The sequence below is a fragment of the Stegodyphus dumicola genome, chromosome 2, assembly GCF_044657685.1.
Source record: "Stegodyphus dumicola isolate Sdum_Otavi_A_Nest chromosome 2, ASM4465768v1".
Lineage (NCBI taxonomy): Eukaryota > Metazoa > Arthropoda > Arachnida > Araneae > Eresidae > Stegodyphus > Stegodyphus dumicola.
In genome coordinates, this window is record NC_140769.1 from 142,326,425 (window position 1) to 142,352,557 (window position 26,133).

General features: G+C 30.7%; 1 protein-coding gene across 4 annotated transcripts in view; it reads right to left on the bottom strand.

The window, feature by feature from the left end:
- The window catches only part of PIG-B (phosphatidylinositol glycan anchor biosynthesis class B), a 39,029-nt gene extending 17,199 nt beyond the window's left edge, over window positions 1-21,830 (bottom strand). For 2 of the 4 annotated variants that reach the window (XM_035359424.2, XM_085811161.1), the window contains exons 1-5: window positions 21,452-21,830; window positions 16,603-16,708; window positions 16,192-16,424; window positions 10,438-10,569; window positions 1,235-1,492 (exon numbers count right to left, since the gene is read on the bottom strand). In XM_035359424.2, the coding sequence (XP_035215315.1) occupies window positions 1,235-1,492; window positions 10,438-10,569; window positions 16,192-16,424; window positions 16,603-16,708; window positions 21,452-21,591 (869 nt within the window). In that variant the 5' untranslated portion in view covers window positions 21,592-21,830. The remainder of the gene's footprint in view (window positions 1-1,234; window positions 1,493-10,437; window positions 10,570-16,191; window positions 16,425-16,602; window positions 16,709-21,451) is intronic. The other 2 variants (XM_085811162.1, XM_035359681.2) reach the window with 2 other exon arrangements.
- Window positions 21,831-26,133: the final 4,303 nt, after the last annotated feature.

Here is a 26,133-nt window from a genome sequence, read left to right on the forward strand (position 1 = left end):
GATACAAAGTGATTATCAATAATGAAAAAAAAACTTTAGCTTCTTTGAAAATAATTGCCCAAGTGTTAGGGAGCATCTTAGGTTTTACCAACATTAGAAATTGAGTAAAAATATTTTTTTCTGACTATGAATTGTTTTACTTGTAAGACAAGTGCAAAATGTTTCTATCAATTCTGTCTCTGCTCTATCTACACTTTCTCTAGAAGCTGAGTGGCCGAGCGATTAAAGTCACTGAACACTGGTAGTTTGGTCTGAGGCTCGAATCCCGCAAATGGGCGTTTTCATGATTTTCCCATGTGTAACATGTATACAAGCCAGTTTCCCTAATAAAGTCCTCCACAAAGGCATATCTCCCCTTAGGCAGATAGCCCTCGAGGCTTTGCCATAATCACATAAGTCAAACCATTCTCTAGAAGCTGAGGATTTACTTGATAAATATTTCAAGCAGTTATGAAAGTAAAACATCTCTTTGAAACCTTGGACAAGCCAAATGAGAGTGTCAGAATGTATCAAATTGTACGTGGGTTCTCAGCAAATCTCAATTTATAGTCAAAAAGATAATTTTAAATTAATCTAAGAACTCTACATATGCCTAGTAGCTGCCCAGACTTGCATACATTCTTTTGTTCTTTTAACCATTTCTATGTTAAACAAATGATAGAATGAATTTAAGTTTGAAAAATATTTGCTCTTTGTATATAAAAAAGAATTCTAACAATCAATTATCACTCTTATTGGTTACAAAAAGGTACAGGATTCAATAATGTAAATAAATAAATAAGAATAGAAAACATAAATAAATAAAAATAAGTGTGCAATACTAAAAAATGTGATATTTTAACAATACTAATACTTTTAACACATCTTATTTGATGGAAACCATGACAGAAATTAAAATAGTCAAGTAATGAAAGACAGTGGACAAAAGTTTATTGAAACACACCTTTTAACTTTCTGCAAGTAGTAAATTATTAGTTAACTTAATTTAAATAGAAAAGGAAAAAAAAGATCCGTTTTAAAATTAACTGAAATCACACAGCATTATTACTTTGCAGCCAACAGTATACTGAAAACATTGCTTCACATCCTACATTACATAAAAGACTATTAAATAATTTTACAATGAATATTTATACTGTTTCTAGAATTATTATAGTAAACTTCTTTTAAGACTTCTTTAACTTTCTTTTATTACCCCCTTTATTTAGAAAAATTACTTACTAATTACACTTACCTAAATATAATTAATATCCAAAAGATTAAATAATAGAATGGCTTTAACTGTGGTAAGTTAAATCCTATTGCAAATGGCACAATGTGAACACCTAAAACAGTAGGCAAACCAACTGCAAAATTCCACAAAATGTTATGGCTCCCATAAAATGAACCAATGTCGAAGGTCCAGTTAAATAAAAAGAAATTATATGGTGTAAAAATCCAGTACCCATAACACCATCTGTCTGCAATCAGTAAACCAAGCAGAAGCACCAATCTGCAAAAATTTACAAGGAAAGTAAAGATAAATGATATAAGTTAAGAACGCATTTTAGATTTTTGGTTAATATATAACATTTGAAAAAAGAAACTTTAAATTGTAATCATAAAACATTGTATATACCATAGGTGGCCATCTTTTTGTACGAAAGTTCTACAAAATGCATCACGAATGACCTGTTGTCATGGGCATATTTTAAAAAGGACGAGAGTGTGTAAAGTACTTAATATGTTAAATTATTCTTATATAGGTATCTTAAATTATAAAACAAACAGTTTATGGACTAAAATTTAAATCCAAATAAATTTAAACAACCAAATTATTAGTTGACAATGTTGGCAAAAAATTGAAGAGAAAGGTGAAAAAAATACATTTTATTACTTTTAATTAATGAGAAGATTAAATTTACATGTCTTTAACCAGTGAATCATAATTAAGTATATATCCTGACAAAGACAAAATATGTGTATCCGTCAACAAAGAATGTTGTTTAATCTTTGTTAACTTCATGTAGGAAAATGCCGATTCACAGCGGTAAATAAATTCAAACCAAGAATAAATATTTTTCAACACAGAATTTATCAGCCTAATTTCAAGAGGTCTTAGTAACTAAATATTAGTAGTTCAACTTAAATTTCAGATTACAGAGATACCCCAGCTCTTTCTTTCTCTGTATATATTTAATATGGAAAAATGCATTGTAAAAACTTCAATTTATGAAGCAAAAATACTTTTAAAATTTATTCTTTAAAAATACTGTAAAGTTTTATTCATTGGTAATTCTCACCTTTACCTTAGCATATCACTTTGCAAATCACTTTAGTAGGAAATTAATAAGCAAAGAAATTAAATTTGTTTCTATGATTGATACATTGGTTAAAGTTACATGTAAACCTTTTCAAAAGCATAGACTTTATGCATATATCAATAAATTATGGATTATTTCTCCATCTAATTTACTTAAAATGTTTATTCCTGAAAATATTACCCTTTAACGTGTTTATTCCCAAACTAAATTTTAGTACCGAATAATGGTTTACATGCCAGTTAACTGTATTAAATTTTACAGCTTAGTTCAAGCACCATCACTACTATTATTAAAAAAAGATGTTAAATGAATAATAGCATTAATAGATATAATTTATAAAAAATGTAATTTGTATGCTTTATAATTATTTAATTTATAGTACTATTATAACAATATTTCCTCTAGTATTGTAGTTAATTTTGTAGTACTAGTACTATTATAAATATTTTGTAATACTAGTTTGTAATACTATTATTATACTATTTGCTCTAGCATTGTAGTTAATGAAAAATGTTTCAAATGCTAAATTTTTGTTTACTAATACACTGACTACCAATAAGTATTTGGATACCTATGCAAATGACGATATCTGTGGTCCTAAGGTATGTCACGGACTCCGCCGGTATAATATCGTGTAGGAAACAGCATCGGCTTTAGTCGCATGCAGTTCGGAGCTCTCTGATTTCGAGAAAGGTATAATTATCAGGTATCACAAATTTGGCCGATCCTTAAGGGACATATCTAGCGATTTGAAGTACCCAAAATCGACAATGGCCTATGTGATTAAGAAGTGTAAGGTGAGAGGTTATTGTCGGAATGTTCCCCAAGTCGGCAGACTAACGAAACTGGGAGATAGAGACCGACGAGTGCTGTCCAGAGAAATTCGGAAGAACCGCACCCAACCGATGGCCCTCATCCACGAGGAGTTTCAACAGGCATCCAGGAGTATTGTTTCAATGAATACCATCCGTAAGGAAGCAGATCTGCTTGGTTTTCATGATCGTGCTGCTGCCCATAAGCCTTTGATCACAAAGTCAAACCGCGCTGCTCGGTTAATGTGGTGCAAAGCACATCGAAATTGGACCGTAGATCAGTGGAAACGGGTTCTTTGGAGTGACGAATCAAGGTTCACCCTTTACCGTTCGGATGGCAGGGTCTGGGTCTGGCGTCTACCTGGAGAACGCCTCTTGCCAGCATGCATTGTGCCAACAGTCAAGTTCGGCGGAGGTGGAATTATGGTCTGGGGGTGTTTCTCCTGGTATGGGCTGAGACCCTTGGTCCCCATTCATGGTAAGCTCAACTCCGATGCCTACTGCACTATTTTGGATGACAATGTGCTTCCTACATTGTGGCAGTTTTACGGGTTGGACCCCTCTTACTTTCAGGACCACAATGCCAGTTGTCATGTTTCGACATAAACCAAGGCTCGGTATGGTGCCAATGGTGTTCATCGAATGGACTGGCCTGCCCAGAGTCCAGATCTGAACCCTATCGAGAACCTCTGGGATGAGTTGCATCGCCGAATTCAGGGGTGCACTACCCGTGCAAAATCGGTGAAGGAACTTCTATGTCTTCTCCAAGCCGAGTGGAAGAAAATACCACTAGCTGTCATACAAAGACTTGTGAAAAGTATGCCCCGGAAGGTCCACGCTGTAATTACCTCTTGTGGAGGCTCTACCAACTATTGATATTTAATATAGTTTTTCTTTTCTATCACAGGTGTCCGAATACTTATTGGTAGTCAGTGTATTTCTCAGTTTCTCTGCTAGGTCTTGCATTTACGGCTGTTGTGCAAGTAATAAGCCAGATATTCTTTACTTGTTCTTGTGATATTAAATTCTATTTCTCTATTTTTCTTTTCCCATTAGGTACTACAAGCTTAAAAAAAAAATTAATTAAATTCTAACGCTAAGCTTTTTGAAAAGTCTTCTTTGGAAAGTGTGAAGATCCCTGTAGTGTTCTAATAGGGAAGGAAAACTTTTTTCACTTTATAAGGTCATTAAATGCTTCTCCAACAGACAAAGGGGCACACCGATGCCAACAGGCAGCTTGATTTGCGCAGCTGGGTCACACAGAAATCTTCAAAAATAATACGAGGATTAAAAACAAGTAACTGCACTGTATTACTTATATCTGCCGATTCATCACAATGAAGAGGGGAAAGAAAGACAAGAACATTTAGCAATATCGTTATATAACTGTACTTTTACATTCACACTCATCTTCTCAGTTCATTGCATCACAGTGTTTCGAGATAGTTGCAAATCTTGAATTGCTGAAATAATTTGTTTTGTTCTTAAAATCATTAAAAAGTATATCAGAACATTCCAAAAAAATTTCCTTCTAAAATTCACCATCAGAAAATGGTTTACTTTTTCTTTTGCTAAATGACAATATACTTTAAATGACGCCATAATTATAGTTTGAGACCATAATTACAGTTTGGGCGTACCCAACTGAAAGTATCAGACGAATTTGGAATTGTCCAGAGTGTCATCTCCAGGCTTTGGCAACGATTCGAAGATGATGGTAATGTGAGTAGACGTTACAGCACGGGTCGCCCCTGTGTTACAACGCTGAATGAGGACTGGTATTTGGCAGTTACTGCCAAAAGAAACAGGCGGAGCACAGCCTTAGACCTGTCTCGTCAGCTCTCTTCAGCAGAGCATGTACAGACGCTTAGGGCAGATTGGTCTATATGTTCGTAGACCTGTCAGATACGTTCCACTTATTGTAACTCACTGTCGCCTGCGGTTAGCCTGGAGTAGAGAGCATCATTGTGGACACCGCAACAGTGGGCTTGTGTGATGTTTTCCAACGAGTCCAGGTTTAGCTTGCAGTCTGATTCTCGCCAGACTTTCATATGGAGAGCTCCAGGTACCCGTTACTACCACGAAAACATCATTGAACGACACCGTTATGGTGGTGCAGAAGTGCTCGTTTGGGGTGGAATTATTCTGGGTTCCAGAACTGACCTACATGTTCAAATTGGAACCATGACAAGCCAAATCTATCGGGACGTCATTCTGGAACAACATGTACATTTGTTTCAGGGCGCCATGGGAGCACAATTTGTGTTTATGGATGACAACGCCGGTCCTCACCGTGCAAACATCGTAAGCGAATGCCTTCAATCGGAGGATATCACCCGTATGGACTGGCCAGCATTCTCACCGGACTTGAATCCAGTAGAGCACGTGTGGGACATACTTATCTGACGAGTTGCAGCCCGTCAACATCCTCCTACATGTCTACTAGAACTTCGGAGAGCATTGCGTTTTGAGTGGTGTAATATCCCCCAAGATCAGATCGATAATTTGATATTCAGCATGCCTAGGCATTGTACGGACTGTATTGCATCGTCTGGGAGACATACAATGTATTAACAATCATACTAACCATGTAATATTGGTTTTTTGTAAACAGGTTTTTTTTTTTTTTTTTTTTTTTTTGTAATTTGCTCCAGGGAGAAAAAAATCGCTAATTTTTTTAATAATATCAAACATATAGCATCTTTTTTTGCTCTTTACCTTTTTTTTAATAAATAAGCTTTACAAATAAGTCAAATTTGTTTTGCTTCTAACTCTTCCTTTGCCTGATTTTGCATTATCCTTAATTTATGGACATGAGTGTATATATATATATGTATGTGTGTGTGTAAAATATAAAAAATATGATGGCTTTGCTGTACACAAACAGGCAACCTCTAATTAACTTTCCACAATTTTAGGATTCCCCCCCCCAGATTAATACTTTCGAGAACATTCTGGCATGTTATGGAACCGCTAGTATAAATACTGAGTACGTGCCATTTTTTAGTCAGATTGCTTCCTACTATTGCTGCTACAAGACTCTGCGCTGCTCTGTCCATCTTTCTTCCCTTTCTTAGAATAATTATGACGCCAAAAGCCTACATTTCATCTTATTTAGTTTAAGACACTATTTAATATGTAATTTGGAGAATTCCATCTAAAAGAAAAATTATCTGCCATTTTAATTGAATAAATATGTGCAATTAAAAGCCAAATCCTTTTGTATCATCATTCTGCTGTATTTCACTCAGCCAAACAATGCCAGACTCTGATGCCAAGCTTCATCATCCTTGTGCCTATCCACAAAATCTATATATAGTCAAAAGTCTTTAATCCGGACTCGTTGGGACTTCGGCGATTCCGGATTATCGATTTTTCCGGATTATAATTTAAATTGACATCTTACCAGATTTAAATTCCAATTCTGGATTACAATTTAAATCTGGTAAGATGGCATGCACGAATTATAAAATTAAAAATATGAAACCGTAATTTATGAAATAAAGAGCAATTATGATCTAAAAGGTATCAAAATTTACAAAAAAAAAAGCTTAATATTTATTTGTTTACTTTATTAAACATTTCTTTCAACGCGCACATGCGTAAAGCATACATTACGCCTAGTCGAAATTAGAAAAGTGCAACCAGAAAACTATTTGATGTGTATTCGTGATATTTATAATGACAAGGAATTTGATTTAAATCATATCAAAGACGGAATACATCGAGATGAAATGGTACATTTAGTAAGGAATTATAAGCGGAATAAAAAAAAACATATGCCCTGAAGATAAGGATAGTGCTGAGAGATCAACTTCCAGTTCATTGCGTGCTGCGACGTTCCCCCGCAGAGCAGCTTGAAATTGATACACAGATTTTGGAATGGTTAGAGAAACAAAGGATAGGCCTTTATCCATTTTTTGCAGCAATTCCATTTTTTGGTTGATAGACATCGAAACATGCTTCCACTTTGTAGATCCTTTGGCAGCTCCAGAATCGGAAATTCTTTTTGACATAATCGAAAGTTCAAGCTTACTTTTATAAAATTGCTCTAACAGTCTGCAAAAAATAATAAGCCAGATCCAATTAGAAGATTAAGGAACAATGCAATCTGCAACATTAACTGAAATAGATAATTAGATAATTTTTGCTTAGCTTATACCATCCGTTATACATTAAACGCACATGCGTCAACACATTATGCATTGACGCATGCACAGTAAGTTTGTAGCTTTGAGGTCCGGATTATAGATCATTCCGGATTATGGACGTCCGGATTAAAGACTTTTGACTGTATATGTTAAAAAAGGATGAATAAGAATGTTCGTAGTAAAAAATTTAACATAAGACACTACAATAAATTTAAAAAAAAAAGGAAAATACTATAATCATAAGCAGATAAAAATTGAAAATCAGCACGGTCTTTATGTTTATCACAATTAATAAATTTTGACCAATTCAATGATAATAAGCAATATGCTTCCTTGTTTGTTCCAAAAGCAAATGAATCCATCTCTATTTTGTCAAGAGTAAAACAGTAATACTAGGGTGAAAAATCTTGTGTATTGTCATCAAATCAGCATATATAAAAATATAATTTATTTTAATTTAACCGTCTGATTACTGAAGACTCTATCCTACGACAAAAGAAATTTTACACCAGGCGAAACAATAATTCACTGCTACATTAATCAAATTTATTTTAATTTAAATTAAAACTCCGGTAAATCAGCATGCTTCAGCAAACCTAGATGCCTAAAATGCTCAGGTGAGCATTTAACATACATATGTGAATTAAAAAGCAATGAGTCTTACCTGCTTTAGATGCCTGCAAAATCACACTTTGCATTTTCATTGATGTGTTAAGCTATCTCCTTTGATCAGACTCTGAATATTCACCAAACATCCAGATGCCCACAGGGCAAATCTTCAAAGGAAGGCTGAAATTATCAAAAAAAAAAAAAAAAAAACTCTCCGAGTATCCCAGCCCTGAAAACCAAGAACCAAAAATGCAGTGTTGCGTGCATATGGATTCATAAACCATAAAGACAATGTACACAGAATCGATGATAGTTTTATTAAATTTATTTTATCAAAAGGAGCACTTCACAGTTCTGGAACTTTCCACAAAAACAGTCATACAACTCTTCACAGTATAACAGAGTGCAATCAGTAGTTATACTTTAAACTATTAAGAACGCTAAACATAATGCAATGCAAAGCGCATCTAAAGAGTGAAGCTAACCCGGAGAAACCTCATTACTCCAAACTCACAGCTACACAAAGGAACAATTATAGTTATTCAATTGCAATACCCATTATAGTTATACAGGAACCAGGCAAAATGTCTCCAAGTTTGGTGACACTTGGTGATTTCTCACCAAATTTTGTGACACAAACTAGTCGCCAAAACCATTGCTAGCTTGACGGTATCTCGCCAAATTAGTGAAATAGCCATTTACTCAATGTGAGAGTTATCCCTGTATTCTTACTTTTCCGAGAAGGTTTGTCTGTAGATTTTTCATCTTGCATTATACAGAAAAACAAAACAATTTCACGTATAACTGCACTAAATCATCTATCTGTGTACAAAGTTCATAACAGCAGGAACCATCCCGACAATTCTCCTCCTGCCGAAGACATAATCAAGTTGTTGATGAATAATGGTTGTACAGATGCTGCGTAATGTGATCGCAGTTAATGTCATCATTCAGATATTGCTATCAAATTACTGAAGTACCATCATTTGCATATCATACAGAAAATACATTGTTTATTGTGATCAATCATTTGGTTACTATGATCAAAATAATATAGTAATCTTACATATTATCCTATTGACCGTGAAAGTTACATCAAATGAACTGCAGATATTAGAATGTGTCTCTTATCCATAAATGACTCTAAATTATACTGTTTGGCAACACTTTTATAGTCATCGAATAATATGCAAACACCTATTAGAGAATAAATTTTTTTAACTGAATTAAAGTTGCCAAATAAGGTCAAATTAAAATTTAAAAATTGCTGAGTGACACAGAAATATTACCTAATACGGGACTAAGTCGGCAAAGCTACATTTTGATTTCATTCAACATTTCTAAATTAGGCATAAATGCAAATTTAGTATGATGTAGAGTTTAAATAACCCTATTGATTCTAAGGATGTGACAAAAGGGAAAAAATGCAAAATTTTTTGTTTTCTGAAAACATTTACATCAAACTAAGGTTACTTTTTTGCCTAATTTTAAATTTTATGGTGTCGTGTTCTCTTCCAATGAAGGAATATTTTCTTAATATTAACCCTGAGGGACAGCTTCAAAGAAATATATTCAAAAATGTTACAAACATTTCCTACGTAACTTCCGCATTTAGGATATTATAAACAGTTCATAACCATGGGGGACAGCATCAGAGAAATATTTTCAAAAACATTACAAACAGTTCATACATTAACTTTTGCATTAAAACTATTATAAACAGTTCATAAATAAAATTTTGAACTTCTCTAATTAAAATGCTGTGAAAGTATGTATTTGTATATTTTGAGTTATATTAAATTAGTTAACTTTCAATGCTATTTTAATTTTTTTCATTGTTTAATGCTATCAAAACAGTTGAGAACAAATCACATTAAATTGCAACCACTGTAGCTTTTGAATGCTTAAATTAGCAGAGGAATATATATTTGTTCTTCTAATAACCCTAAAAAAATCAGCTAGGGAATTTTAATTTATTCCTTTCTTAATGAAAATTCTATTAGAGACTGGTGACAGACAACAAATATTTTTTTTTTTTTTTTTTTTTTTTTTTGTATAAAACAATACTAATATGATGTTCAAAAAATTAATTTATCAATAGTAACATGAATGTAGTTCTTAGATATACTTAAAAGAGTATTTAAAAGGTATTTTAATTTGCATATACTTAAATATTTGAAATAGTTTCTAAATTATCATAAATACAACAGAAAGATGTTTCTTACTTTATTTATCAACATATTATATTTCTGCCATTTATTTCTAGCACAATGTCATTTATTTAAAAAAACTCATTTAGAATAACAAGTAATACCTATTGAATTTTACATTTACATATTGCAGCTATTAAGATAATTTTTCATTGCTGCGAACATTTAATACATAAAGAGTTTTTATTAATATTTTCCATTTTTAGGTTTCAGACACTTAGCAGTAATAACAATCATAATCAAACCATAACAATATAGTGGAATGTTAAGAACAAAACATTGTTTTGCTGCCTTTAAATCAAAATAGAAGAATGTAAATTAATTACAGAATTTAGAAAGAATAAGTTCATACCCAATTTTAAATGTCCCTTTTAGAATAGAAACAACACTTTTTCCTCGTTGTACATGCCACAGAAACAAGGGCAACCACAAAACAATGGCAGTTGGACGCATCATAACACTTGCGCCAGCAAACCATAAATATCTGCTCTTGAAAAATAAAATAATTTAAAGAATGAAAAATTAGAAGTTAAACAATATAAACAAATATGAAATTAAGGTAAAATTAACATGCCAAGCAACTATTAATTTATCTCATTTATTGTACTATATCTTATCTCATTCATTTGCACCTTGGTAGTTGAAGATGTTGGTTCGGTAAAAACCTTCGAAACTAGTCCTGTGAAAATTTGCAAATATAACATTGATTTCTGTTGTTTGATTTCTAAATTAAGATATGTACATGTATGCTTAAATTTATCTTGCAAAAATCAGTTTTCAAACAAAAGAATTTCACCCTTTGCTATGAGATGTACTAAAAAACCCTGAAATTTTACATTTCTATCATCCATTTTTAATACCTAACTGTATATGATCAAAGAATTTTTTAATGATGAAATTAACTATGATATTCAAAAATACATAACAGAAATGATTCACACATTTTACAATAATATTTCAATATAACCTGTACGTACCTTTCTATTTCAACTCTCATATCTAGAATGGAGACTAATGAGACTGATGGAAGTTCTTAATTACTTTTTGTGTGCTCTAAATGGGTTTTTTCAACTACATCTTAATTCACTGGATTATCTGTTTAAAGGTAAACATTTTGATTTAAAATTTTTCACTGAAGTATTATGTTTTTTCAATTTCATTTTCTATTCCTTAATTATTATTTTAATTTTTCTAATTAGAATTTACTTTGTTTTCTCCTGGATTTTTGTAGAAGAGAGGTTTCAATAAATTTCAAAGTTCCTCTTTCCATTGATGAAGTGACACTGATGTTGATTGAATTTCTCTTCTGTTTTTGTTCATTTTTCATTAAATTTCACAAATTTTTTTAAGTGGGATTTTGCTTGTTTGAAATGTTTTGGTTTTAACATTTAAAAATTCTTTGTTGCATTTATATGATTATTTGAAATTTATTAATTATGAATTTCAATTTCTAGTCTTTGTGAAATATTAGTTCTAAATTTCTTACTTTATGTCTTTAATGACATATATATATTTATATTAAAAATTATATTATTCATATTAAAAATAAATTATTTTTTTAATATATATATACAGGTGGTTATCAAAATAATGGAAACACCTGTGAATAAAAGTGACATTTAAGGATGCATTTTGTAAGCAATAAAATATAATCCTAGCTACCGGTATTTTTTAATTATAAGAAGTATATATTAAAATAGTATGAGGTAGCTTTAATGAAGTTGTATACATCTTGGATTTTCGCCAGAAGCAAAAAATGTCAGACCTCATAGAGTTTCAAAGAGGCCAAATAGTAGGAGCTTGACTAGCTGTAGCAATTGTGACTGAAACATCCAAGCTATTAGGCGTTTCTAGAGATATGGTGTCTAAGCATACAGCGTGGCAAGACAATCTCAACAAAGCAAAATAGTGAACAGAAGAAAAAGCTGAGTGAAAGAGATCAACAGGTATTGAAGCAGATTGTAATGTCTAAAAAGAAAACAGCTGCAGCCAAAGTGACTGCAAAGCTCAATCAGCATCTGGATTCTCCAGTGTCAATAATTACAGTTATAAAGCACCTTCATAAACAGAATATTTACAGCAGAGCAGCAATTCCCAAGCCACTTGTCACATATGGTAATGCCAAAGTGGTGCCACAACCACAAAACTTTGTCGAATGATAAGTGGAAGACAGTTATATGATCACATGTATCATCTTTTCCACTTTTCCCTACAACAGGATGGGTGCACGTTTGAAGGACACCTGCACAAGTATATAATAGTGATTGTCTCCTTCCAACTACCAAGCATGGATGTGGATCCGTCATGGCATCAGCAGCTGTGCCGTAGTTTTCTGCTGGCCAAAATCACAACCCTGCAAGGGATCACTGGGGAAAAGTGTAGAGATGTTTTAGCTGACCAGGTCCATCCAATGATGCAAACATTTTTCCTGCAGGACATGGAACTTTCCAGGACAATAATGCTCCTATTCATGCAGCGAGATGTGTCCGATCATGGTTTGATGAACATGAGGATGAAGTGAAACATCTACCTTGGCCTGCACAGTCTTCCGACCTCAATACAATAGAGCCCTTATGGTCTGTTTTAGAGCATTCGATTCAGAATCGATATCCTCTACCAGCATCTCTCCTGGAACTTTCACAATAGCTCCATGAAGAATGGTACAATATACCTCTACACAATATTCAGCACTTTTATGATTCAATTCCCAGGTGAATCCAAGTTATATTAATGCCAAAGGTGGTCCTATGCCACATCAATAAAGAATTCCTTATAAATCTAGAATATTTCCATTATTCTGATAACCCCCTGTATATATTGATAAATAAGCAAATGTAAGGAAGAACTATTAAGAATCCCGCAACTAGGCTGTAATGATTTAATTAAAACATAATTAAAGAGGAATACTCCTATTAAAATTCTTATGCTTCAAATTAAATTAAGAAATCTAAGAAATTAAAAGAATTACAATTTGAAGTCTGAATTTATTCCAATTTACAAATTCGTAATTTTTAAGCTTTATTATTATTTTTTTAATTTTAAAAGGTTTAGAAAAATTTTTACAAGTATTAAATGGTAAAAGTTAAATTGGTATAGAAAAACAGCTTTGCTAGCAATGGCCAATAGTAGTGGATATGCATAAAATTTTCACAAAAATTTTTAATGATAATTAAAGCCTTATAAATAAATAAATATATATATATAGTATATATTATTTTTTTGTCGGAGAAGTTTCTGTAGGCAAGAGTTTATAAATTACTTTGGTTTTCTACTCTTATTTATTATTTTTTTTATTTTAATTCTAGTCTTTTAATTGCTAATTTCTCAAAATTCCACTTGGTTAAATTTCTTTTTAGTAATTCACCACATTTGGTATTACTTTTGGTTTTGACTTTTACCCTTGTCTACATGGATGACGAAACACGAATTGAATGATTGAAGAGTTAGGTTTGGAGGCAACTTTCCCTTGATAAGTTTGTCTCCTGCCTGCTCAACAATCATTCACTTATGCATTTTTATAAATAAATTTTTTTAGGATTAAATAATTCTGGGAATTTTAATTTTATATTTATTCATGGATTTTGATACTTGCACTTGATTTGCATATGCTCTCAGAATTTAAATGATATTGTAGATTAGTTCGCAGCAATAATTAATCATTTATTTGTTTGCATTAAATTTCATTTAAATTTATTAACTTTAAAATTTGCTTTTTACGAATAGAGAATGTTTGTTAAATTCATATATGTATATATATATATATATATGATCTGTGACACTTGCTTAAAATATTACTCATAAATAGCAGAAAATATTAGGAAAGCACTCAGTCAATACAGTATCAGCATTCCAGAATTATAATCAATGAAATACATCTTACTTGCAAGCTTAAAGTTTCAAGGCCAACAATGAGAGGGGTAAATAACTACTTGTGATAGATCAAGATGGATAAATTACCAGTTATGATAGTCTTGGATGATGAGAGAATTAAATTATTAATTCTAATAAACCAAGCTTCATTCATATATGAAAGCTGTCCAGTAAAGACTGGAATCAGTAGTCCAAAAAATACATGCACTTAATCCTTCTGTCATGCTCAGGAAACTTTAATTTGAATAACCAAATCATACTATCAACGGCTTTCTTTGAAAAAATGTTTGAATTTTTTTTCCTTGCAAGTCTGTTCAAAATTAAAAACATCTATCCTCTACCCCTCTTCCAGCTGTAGTATTAAAAAAAAAAAAAAAAAAAAAAAAAAAAAAAAAGAAGAAGAAGAAGAAAAAAAAAAGAAACATAATTAAAAGATTACAACATAACCAAACCATAAACTTTATACCTTTCCTTAAAAGTAATCTTGCATGATGCTGGTAACATGTGCTCTCATATTATCTTTATAAAGCTTCCCTTGGTTTTCCCATAAGCTAAAAATACTTTTTTGAAATGTGAACCTTCACCAAAATTTTGTAACTGCACAAATACAGCAGCAATGAGAACACCTGGTTTCCCCCTACACTTCAAAGCTTTGAAAGTTATCTAAAAATTTTTCCAACCATCAAAAACATGAAAAATGTAGCATTGTAAAATATTCCATTTATCAGTTGAAACATTTTAGAAATTCTCATAGTTATTTTGCCAAAATAAAATCTAAACTGAATGCTATTATATTTTTTATAATCATTGGACACTTCCCAATATAAATTAAGGAATTCCAATGCAAATTGAGAAAAGTGTAAAATGGTCATCTTTCAAATGGAACAATTTTGTGATATTCTCTATTATTGGCCGTTCATTCTCCAAACATGCCAGCAATTCTACAGTATCATTTGCATTTTCTCACAGAAGATAGTATATGTCTTTATTGAACAACCTATATATGTATCCTGAAATCTGGAGAACTTTACAAACAGTATCTGAAATGCAAATTTTAAGATCTATAAATTAAATTATTTTCATATTGGTTTAAAAATCTCCAAATGTTGTCATGGAAAACAAGAGACTGAATATTATGATAATAGCAGAAAAAATCTATTTAAATCCCTTTCACAATACGAATGGTATGGGAACTTTTTTAATTTAGTTTGACTCAGGCAGTTTAGTAGGTGATTTTGATATAAAAGAAAACTTTTTAAGTTATAATTATTGTAATACTAAAATTACTAGACATAATTTATAAAACTTCTCAGGCTAATCTTTAGAATATGGTAACAGGTAGTTTGGCGACATTTTGGTAAGGCAATAAAGGTTACTAGCTAGGATGTTAGCAATAATCTGAGAAGTACACAGTTCCAGTCACACATTATTTTGTGGTGACTTTTATAATGGATAATTTAGAGGGAAAAGAAGATTAATGTAATTTCTTGCATATTTTATTTATTTTATACGTGCAAATGTTCATCCTTGGAAAGGGTATATGCAAGCTGAAGATATAAAAGCTTGCATAGTATACATACTTTTTAATGATCAGGTAATTTCATACATGTCTTTTTTACCGACTTCAAAGATTCACAACATTTTCCTGCATTTTCGTGCAAATTTTTCTATTTTATGAGAAAAATTATTTACATGTTTCATATATAAATTTGCTCTGTAAAAACAAATTTCTGTGCACGTTAGTTCCACTACTTTCTGGAAACTTCTGATCATGATTTTAGCTAATAAGCACTTAGAAACAATTTCGCACCTAATCTTCGTCATGATTAAGCACTTTTGTTCCCTAAAAGTTCTAGCATAAGCATTCGGCTAGCAGACTGTTGGAAAAAATGTTGAGTAAAAACAAAAACATGCCTTTACTTCGTAAAAACAAAATGGCGTCAAAAAAAAAAACAAAAACTAGCAGGTTGCTGTAGCAGGGTTGGTTGCCAAATTTTCGCCAAAAAATCGACGAGTTACAATAATTCGAAGATTCACCACTTCTCGTTATATATCACTTAAGAAATCTAGTAAATGTCATACTCTTTTTCAATTTAAAAAAGAAAAAAGAAAAGATCTTTGGCAGCATTTTTTTTTTTTTTTTTTTTTTTTTCATAGTACTGTTATTTAAATTTTGACATGAATCTATGGCATAAATAAGAAAAAGTACAGTCTGAAAAGTAAAAAAATGAATTACCCCAATCCTTTATCCTTCTCCCAAGGATAAAAATATAATCCACATGCAGTAAGAGAAGCTTCAGCCATATTAGTCAAAGTTCTTGAAGAACTATAAAACAAAAACCATGATGCGAGAATGTTAAAGACAGTCCACATTCCACATCTCTGTCCAAAAAGTTCCGATGCAAGTTTATAAGTAAAAAAATCTCCTAGTGCAGATAACAGTGCTTGAAAAATCCTTGGTATATAAACCTGCCAATAAAGAAGATTAAGTTTTCTGGTTTTTACACTTAAATTCATCAATTTAAACATAAATATTAAAATTTGTCTAATTAACCCATAAGAACTCATTAAATTAATGATTTATTATTTCAATTTTGAATCAAATGTTATTTAGTGAGAATTCAGAGTAAAAAAAGTAAATACTTACTCTGACTAATAACGAATCTGGGAATATACTATACAGAATATGAAACAAAAGTGGGTAAACACAACTTCTAATTCCTTTGACCCACTCCCAGGTTAGATGACCATAACTAGAAGGTGGAAAAGGCAAAAATCAGAAAAAAAATTATATATTTTTTTCTGATAGTTTATACAAATGACAAATAAAAATTTTAATGCACAAATAGAAATTCATTACGTAGAAAAGAAAAGACAGTACTTATGTGTTAATAAACATGGCCCGGAATGAAAGTTCAGTACAGACAAAAGTCATTAATCCGGTCTCATCGGGACTTCTCGTCTCGTCGGCGATTCCGGATTATCGATTTTTCCGAATTATAGAACATCACTTTAAATCTGGTAAGATGGCATGCAGAAATTATAAAATTAAAAATATGAAACCGTAATTTATGAAATAAAGAACAATTATGATCTAAAGGGTATCAAAATTTACAAAAAAAAGCTTAATATTTATTTGTTTACTTTATTAAACATTTCTTTCAATGTAAGTTGTTTAAGTTGCTTCGTTTTATGTGATAATACTTTCTCTTTAATTCTATAAACAGACATAATTTCTTCTTCAGTTACAAATTTCCTCCGTTCAAGTCCTATAATTGCTGTGTCGAGAATACCGACTAATTTGTCAATCGAAATGTTTTCGTTTTCAATAACCTCTGTGTCACTTTCTTCACTATCGGAAGCTAATTATAATGACGAGGAACTTGATTTAAATCATATCAAATACGGAGTACATTGAGATGAAATACTACATTTAGTAAGGAATTATAAGCCAAATAAAATCGAAACATCTGCCCTGAAGATAAGGATAGTGCTGACGGATCAACTTCCAATTCATTGCGCACCCCCCCCCCAAAGAGCAGCGTGAAATTGATAAACAGATTTCGAAATGGTTAGAGAAACAAAGGATATGCCTTTATCCATTTCTTGCAGCAATTCCACTTTCTGTTGAATGGACTTCGAAACATACTTTCGCTTTGTAGATCCTTTACATATTGGTAAATAAATGTCGGAAATTCTATTTGACATAATCGAAAGTTCAAGCTTACTTTTATAAAATTGCTCTAACAGTCTGCAAAAAATAATAATCCGGATCCAATTCAAAGATTAAGGAACAACGCAATCTGCAACATTAACTGAATTAGGTAATTTTAGCTTATACCGTCCGTTATACATTAAACGCGCATACATAAACGTATTATGAGCATGCACACATGCATATTTGCAGCCGTAAAAGTCTTACGCGCATGCGCAGAAAATTTGTAGCTTTGAGAACCAGATTATAGATCATTCCGAATTATAGGTGTACGAATTAACGACTTTTGACTATAACACATATAAATAGTTTAATAATTTGTTGCAGTAAGCCTCAGTTAATCTGGACACTATTAATCTAAATTTTACCTAATCCACATAATTCTAGAAATATTAATGACTGTATAATTAAATCAGAAAACATCAAAACCTTATTGCTGGTCAATTTCTACAAAAAAAATTTCTCATAAATGAAGATGTCAGTCTTGAAATAATGAGGTGGCAGATTTTCATTAAGTAGTTCATAAAAGTCATCAAGATGATGGGAAAATGGCACTTGGATACTAGCACAATTACTTTAGTTAAAGTTAACAAATTTAAAATGTTCATATTCTGACTATTATGCTCATAAGAACACTTGAAGCAAACACATACATAAAAATTCTTTAGTTTTAACTTTGTATGCAGTCTTTTTGTTGGGCTTCTAAAGTCTAAAAGTTTTGTAGATAAATTATGATATATTTTATTTGAAACTCAGTTTTAAAATATGCATTTGTGGGATTTCTATGGGGGGAAAAAACTATGGTATAATGAATATCGAAAATATTCAGAAACCTCTTTGGCACAACTTTAGTATTAGTCCTTTTTGGTGAGAAATTTGTTTGGCGACATTTTGGAGCGATAAATGAAAAATTATGATAACCTTGGTAACCCTAAATAGAGCTTCAAACATGCCGCCATTTCTGTCCATGTAACTTTAACGAATTTCATAGGTATCAGAGCTTTGATGGCAGGAGGGATAAATTGTGTGTTTTTCTTAAAGTTACTTTTGTGTTCGGAAAGCACAACATTTAAAATATTTTTTAAAAAGGCAAATTTTTTATAGTTAAAACTGGTGCTTTTAATATTACATCACATGAGTCTTGACATTTTTTCATATGTCAACTCTGCATATTATTATAAACTCCACACCCCCCCAAGGGAAAAAAAACACATTTTCAGTAGCAGGAGGTAAACTCTTGGTGTTTCCTTTGCTAAGGAGATTAAAATTACCATGGTCTAAAAATACTTATTTACCTCATATTAAGAACTATAGGGATGTGTAATTGCATGAATTCATAGATTCAAATCAGGACCAAAATCAGGTTTCATTATTGCTTTTATAACATTTTCATAATTTGTCTGACTATAAAAAATATAATGTTGCTTAGATTATGGAATATATTGCTTATAATTTAGAGTTCTCAAATTTTGTAAATCTTACAACCTAACAGCTGCATATGAATAACTTTCACTGAGTATTATTATTTTTATTAATAGTATGTTGACATAACAGTTGACTTTTTATTTTAAATTTTATGCAAATTTTCTACATTACTTAAACATTTTATCTAACAGAAATCTGAATTTTTTGTAATAAAAACTCTAAGTAAGAGTACAATTTATATATAAAAATTTGACTACATGGCAAGCACTTAGATACTGATTTCAATGTCTTTAAATGTTATTATCATAAAGTTTAGATATATTCTTATCAAGTTAAGATATACTTTTATTCTATTATAAAGTTTAGATGTACAGAACAGAAGGCACACTTTGTGCTTACGACTCAGTCAACCACTTGTGGCAAGATAACTTATCATAACAATTAAGTTCAAATGTAAAATTTAAATTCAAATAAATTTGTAGCCCAAAGGCTGCACAAATCAATTTAATGCAAAGTTGGTTAAAAACTTAACCGGCATGGAATTCAACTATCAGCAATTATAATGCAAGACTAAGACTACAAATCTTTTCTTATCTAGCAACCTAGTAATGTGGCCTCAAAAGGCAAAACACGGTTTGTTTTACAAAATAAAAATTTCATTTGGATTCTGGTGAGAAAACGGATGGAGGAAATTGACAGTAAAGATCCCAAGCATAAAATAACTCTGGTTACAAAATAAAGGAACGTTACAATATACTTTGTTTCCTGGTCGATTATTCAGTACATGAAATAGTGTAATGCATTTTTGTTTGCATCACATACAAATTATTTAGTTTATTTAAATGCCAAAACTGACAGGATTTTGCAAACATATTGACCATATTTTTCTACCTATAGATGCAACACTTCTTCTCTTCAGAAGTAAGATTTAGAATTAAGAAATAAGAAAATAAGAGAGAATTATGAATAGAAAATAAATACACATGCTGGCTAGCAGAAGAAGGATACCTTCATAAAGTACTTTTTAAGAGAAACTGGCTCAGATTCACATTACATCTACGGAAAACTACTAAAACTCCCATATAGCCAGCCTGAACTACCACTGTTCAGTGGCTATCACTCCACCACTAGTGGATTCCAATGACTGTTCGAATTTTTCACAGAAATCATCATTTACGATGATTGTTGTATTATTACCATTGGTACAAAATTTACTCATTATGATAATTTAATTTTAGCTTTTAAATTATAATCATAAATTACTTGTAATAAATTGAGGGATTAAAAAATACACACTTCTTAATATTTTTACCATTTACAAAATTTGATCATAAAAAATATTTCTAACACTGGTACAAAACTTGCCCATTATAATTGAATTTGATTTCCTTCACTTTGAAATATTTTTTTATTATCTTTTAATAACAGAATCTAAGAAACTAAAGTAACATATACTAGTTTAAAATGCATTTATTAACCTTTTGTAAATTTCATTATTCATAAGCATAAAAATTAACCTTTTGTAAATTTAAAATATTATCTAAGTACTAATATAATAAAATATAAATATGGACTAACTACTTAAAATATTAATGTTTAATACATTATATTTTGTAATTAAAAATATTAACATTTTGTAAATTTCATTACTCATAACATAATAATTGTCATAAATTCATTTACAGTAGTGTTTCAAGAATTTATCATAACAGTACTAGAAATGTTGATAATTAGAGAAAGACTGTTTATTCTGATTAAGAGCTTATTTTTTAGGATTGTTATTTAGTCTAGATCCGGTTTTGTTGACAATCCGCCATTTTTTTCCGATCTTCAAAACCGGGTCTACCTTGGCGACCGAAGTTTGTTGCCAAATAAAAAAATCGCCAAAAGGACCAATACTAAAGCTGTTCCAAATCTTTAAAATGAAAATTTAAGCAGATTCTAAACTCTTATTTCATCAATACCCCATTAAAGCTGGAACATAAATGGTAAAATCCTAGTATACGGTGCAGCCTTGGCGTGATTTTGAAAATTATCGCCAACACCAAAAATGACCCAAAGTCTATGTATATACTATACACTATATACTATGTATAACTATATATATTCTTTGAATACCCGTTTAATACTCATCGTATATGCCCCGTTTTTACTGCTCATCATAAAAGTAGCCAAATCCCGTGTGCACCGGATACTAGGATTAAACCACATAAATATCTAACGTCAGATTTTTCCTCCGCATTTTCAAACGTTTTTGGGCAAAAGGCGGCTGTACATTAATGTTCAGCATCGCGAAATACTTTTACTCTAAATAAATAATATAATAAAAACAAAAATTTTAAAAATATACAAATACCAAAATGTCATTTTATGAGATACTTCCAGAGATTGCCAATATTCATCAGGAACGAAAGCAGATTGAACAATTAATACTCCTAACAATCGAACTAATAGGAAAATCAGAAGTATGCCAACATTAAGGCGGCCTAAAAACATCTCAAATTAGTTTTCTTCGCTCTAAGGCGGGAAGAATACAAACATTTATTTAATTTTATAACTAAATCAGAAAAAGTACTGTCTTGTATAAGACATAATTTTAATGATTTTTCCCCCAATAAGAATTTATTCCTTTTATTTCAAAGCAACTCAATGAGTGACTGAAAGAGAATTCAAAATTGTTTAACACAGAATTTTTCTAAAAACATTATTTGTTTAGTTTTGCTAGCGGTCTTGTTTTGCACTATAAAAAGTCTTTTTAGCCACTAGAAAGTTATAGGTTAAAAATTGCAGCAAATAACTATAAATTTATTTAACTGTGCTCAAATAAAGAGCTGAATGTTAATCTTCATACTATTATTCATAAACTATATTTTATATGTTACGAAATTTACAAGAAACATAATTTATAATCATCTACGATGTTTCAGTAAACTAAAAAATCTACATAAATAAACCTGATTCAAAATACCAACGAAGTAATTTTTATTGTCATGATGTGAAACACAAAGAGGTTCGCACTAAGGAGTTTCAAATATACCAAAGAGCCGCACAAGGTGTTCTAAACCAAGGTCCGTAGAAACAAGGAGGTTAGAATTGAAGGAGGGAGGGTTCGCAGTTTCCTCCACTATCGGGGAATGAAACTCCGCCGAACAAGCGGCGTCCATGTTTGTGACTTCTAAACATTGCATTACGGAAGTGACATGTACGTGTTTCTAAGCTGTTCCGTGCATTTATTTTCCTGTAAAAATATTTTAAATTTATAATGAAATCCCTCGCTATTGTTGAATTTTTGTTTTAAAGTAATAAAGATGATATCCATAATTTACTATGTACAGCAAATTATTAAGAAATAGTTCGAAATCTAAATGAATGCGTATAACATTAAAGTCTTTAAAAAAAAATGATTTTTCTGCATATTTCACGAATTTTCTTAGGTTAGAAAATAAATATTAATAAAATAAAACAGATTTATGTGAATTCATTGATTTCAGTTTATGCGCATTTCATATTTATTAATCTCAAAGAAACTGCCTTTAATTAAGTTGAATTACAGAAATACACCTATATAAGTTTTTGGATACATCTTTCCACGTGTTCAATTGTGTAAATATTTTACTTAATTTTATCACTATACTGCCCAGAAAGTTTATGCAAAAATTTTTAACAACAGAACAATTTATCTTAACTTAAAAAAATGAATAATAATTAATATATAAAGAAAAGCATTGCTTTATTTAACACCTTTACAATTAATAAAAATAGTAACAATTGATTTCTTACTTTTCATGAGTTATAAAACGAATTAACTAAAACGTTCAAATTATACAATTTAAATCCTACCATATAGCATTGTATCTTAAGGAACGAAGATACCAGCTATAAACAGAAACATTAAAATGTATTTAATATATTTTGATTATAGTTATATTAAATAACCTATTTTAAGTCCTTTTTTTTTTTCACATCTGGAAAGAAAACCACATGACATTGTGATATTTTTGACATAGTTGTCATATTACATAAAAAAAGAAAATTAATAGTTACGTGTGAAAAATAATGCCCGGAATTTTTTTCGAGAATCTATTTGTGCATTAATATGCAATACAAGCTGACATGCTTCAAAAAGAAAAGAAAAAAATGTTGCAATGACAGACTTCCTTGCACAAGTCACGGTGATAACAGGAAGATGACCGCCAAGCTTCACCGTTTGAGTTGAACCTTCCCTCCTTCTATTCTAACCTCCTTGCGTAGAAAGAACAGGTTAGCTCACTTGGAGTAAGGCTCCTAGTGAGCTAACCTGTTCTTTCTAGAGCCTTAACTTGGAGTAAACAAACGAAAAGCCAGCAACTCGTTCGGCTGTGACGTCACTGAAGTTCGCTGTAAGGAAATATTTTCTGTTTTTCATCGGAAAAGTAAAAATTCTAATATTTGGAGTTGAAACTTAACTACCTAAAATATTGTTTATTTTATAGAATAAGTTTTAATTACGAAAAGTTCTCTCAGTAATTTATTGTTTCACCAAAATTCTTTCAAAATTCCTTACAGAATTTGCTATTCAAGATTCAGCTGTTTATAGCGTTACTCATTTTAGCTTCAACAGACTGAAAACCCACATTTCACAAGAACTGGAAAATATGTAGTATAGTCAGAGCTTAAATTGTGCAGGCTCCGGTACTTTTCAGTTCATAGGATAAATGATAATTCTAGCCGGAGCGCATCAGAGCCCTACATAAGAAGGCTCCGGCACTTCTTTTATGTAATTAACGAAACTACAATTTCAGTAGAAAATTAATCTCAAAAATTTTATTTTTAGCAGCAATAAAATTATATTAAAAATCGCTTATTAAATGTTAATTTACCTCTTTACATTTTACTGAATTAGTTTAATGAATAATAATCAATTATTAATTAATGATTAGATAATAATTAATAAATATTAATTGCTAATATTAATTAAATAATTATTTATTAATTATATAATAATTAACTATTTAATTTTTAAATGATAAATGATTTTAACAGTCATTTTATTTATTTATTTACTCTTGATCCTCTTTACTAACGGTCTTCCATAGGTTTCCAGCACTTCTAATTTTAGAGTAGCGATATAGAAGAAATTGAAATTAAGAATATTTATTCTATAAAGCTGTACAAACTTGTCCCTAATGTTTGGAATCCAATTTGGCTGAAATTTAAATTAATTTTATTTTCCTAAAGCCTACTTTCGGTCCAATTGTTTCTGCAGTACTTGTTTCATTTAGAAAGCTTAGTTTTCTTTTTCTTTTTCTTTTTTTTTTTTTTTTTTTCAGATGAACTCGCATGAGCTTTTCCTGTAATATATGATTAATTTTAATAGATTAAAAAAAGGAAATTGCATAAAATTATAACTCGCTAGATTCTAAAACTTGTTTGTAATTTCTTGATGTAAAGCAGCAACAAGAAACATAAACAAATGAACTATTCAAGCTATAACTGAAAGGAAGTGTAATACTTAATCAGCAGACTCTTTAAAATCTGCAGCTGCATTATGTAATTCTATATAAAAATTGAGACTTAATTTTAATTTAAATCTTAATTCTTTGAATTTTACTTTCTAGCAAAAATAAAAAATAAAAATTTCCAAAAGTATTCAGATAGAAGATGTTAACTTTTTATATAAAAAATGAGTAAAAGATATTAAAAGAATAGTTGCATACAATTTATTATGTTTTGTTATTAATATTGTATATTTAGAATTTTATCTTTTAGGTTTCTATATTTATTTTACTTATGTATTGTTTAATTTATAAAAATAATAACGAAATGAAACATGTAGTCATTTTCTGGATTGTCATCCTCATTTTTTATTTCAGAGAAGTAAATTCTAGATATTAATAGGTGGTGTGGTGTGTGTGATTATGGCAAAGCCTCGAGGGCTATGCGCCTGAAGGGAGGGATGCCTTCGTGGAGGACTTTCTAAGGGAAACTGGCTCGTATACAAGTTACACGTGGGGAAAATCACGAAAACGCCCATGCAGTCAGCCCGTTCGTGGGATTCGAACCTCGGACCGAACTACCAGTGTTCAGCGACTTTACTGCTCGGCTGCTGGTGGGCAGATATTAATAGAACTGAATGCTGTATGTGTTTGTTTTGGTATCAAAAAAGAAATATGTTTATATAATAACTTAAATATTACATTTCATTTAGCATATTCAGTTTAACCATTCTATGAATAAAAAAGTTAGAGTTATCAGTTTAGTTGTGGAAAAATATTATTCATACACAGATAAATGCACTCATAAAAACATTATGCAGTTTATCTTAACGTCATTTGACTGTCATCGTACTTTCTGTGAACACATGGAAAAAGGGTGGATGTTTATTTAATATGATGACCTGTGTACAATATCCCCACAGACATAATGATTACATTCGTAGATACTAGCAAAATATAATTCTGAAGGTAAATTTATATAATTAAATGCAAAAGTCAAAATTGGTACTAAATTTTAAACACTACATTCAACAAAATCTTAGTAAATATGGATCTTAATTTTATAAATGAAATTTTGTATGAAATATATAATGGTGCACTGTATAGTAATGGAATGCAAATTTTAAAACTATAATAAATAAAATATTTGCTTAAGTTATATTATTCATTCATAATACAAATCATAACAAATTATTAGTACAGATAGAAAATGAAATTTTATATTTTACAAGAATTCTTTAGCATATTTGCTTTTTAAACGTTTCTATATTCTTAAATCATACATTTCCTAAATTTTGATTGCATTTAAATGCATGCTGTGTATTACTCTGTTTTCAAATAATATGAAAGAAAAAAGCCTTAATAATTAGAAAATTAATATTGCTGAAGGAACTGCTTTACTATCTTTGCAAAATTACTGTAACTAAATTATCTAGAACTGATAGCCTTAAGTATAATAATACAACTTAATTTGCTCGCCAAATGAATTGTGGACGTCTAATATGTTGCTTTCTGTACTCTGCGTTGTTGTTAGTCCTTCTTATTGCTTACATGTACCCCGTGT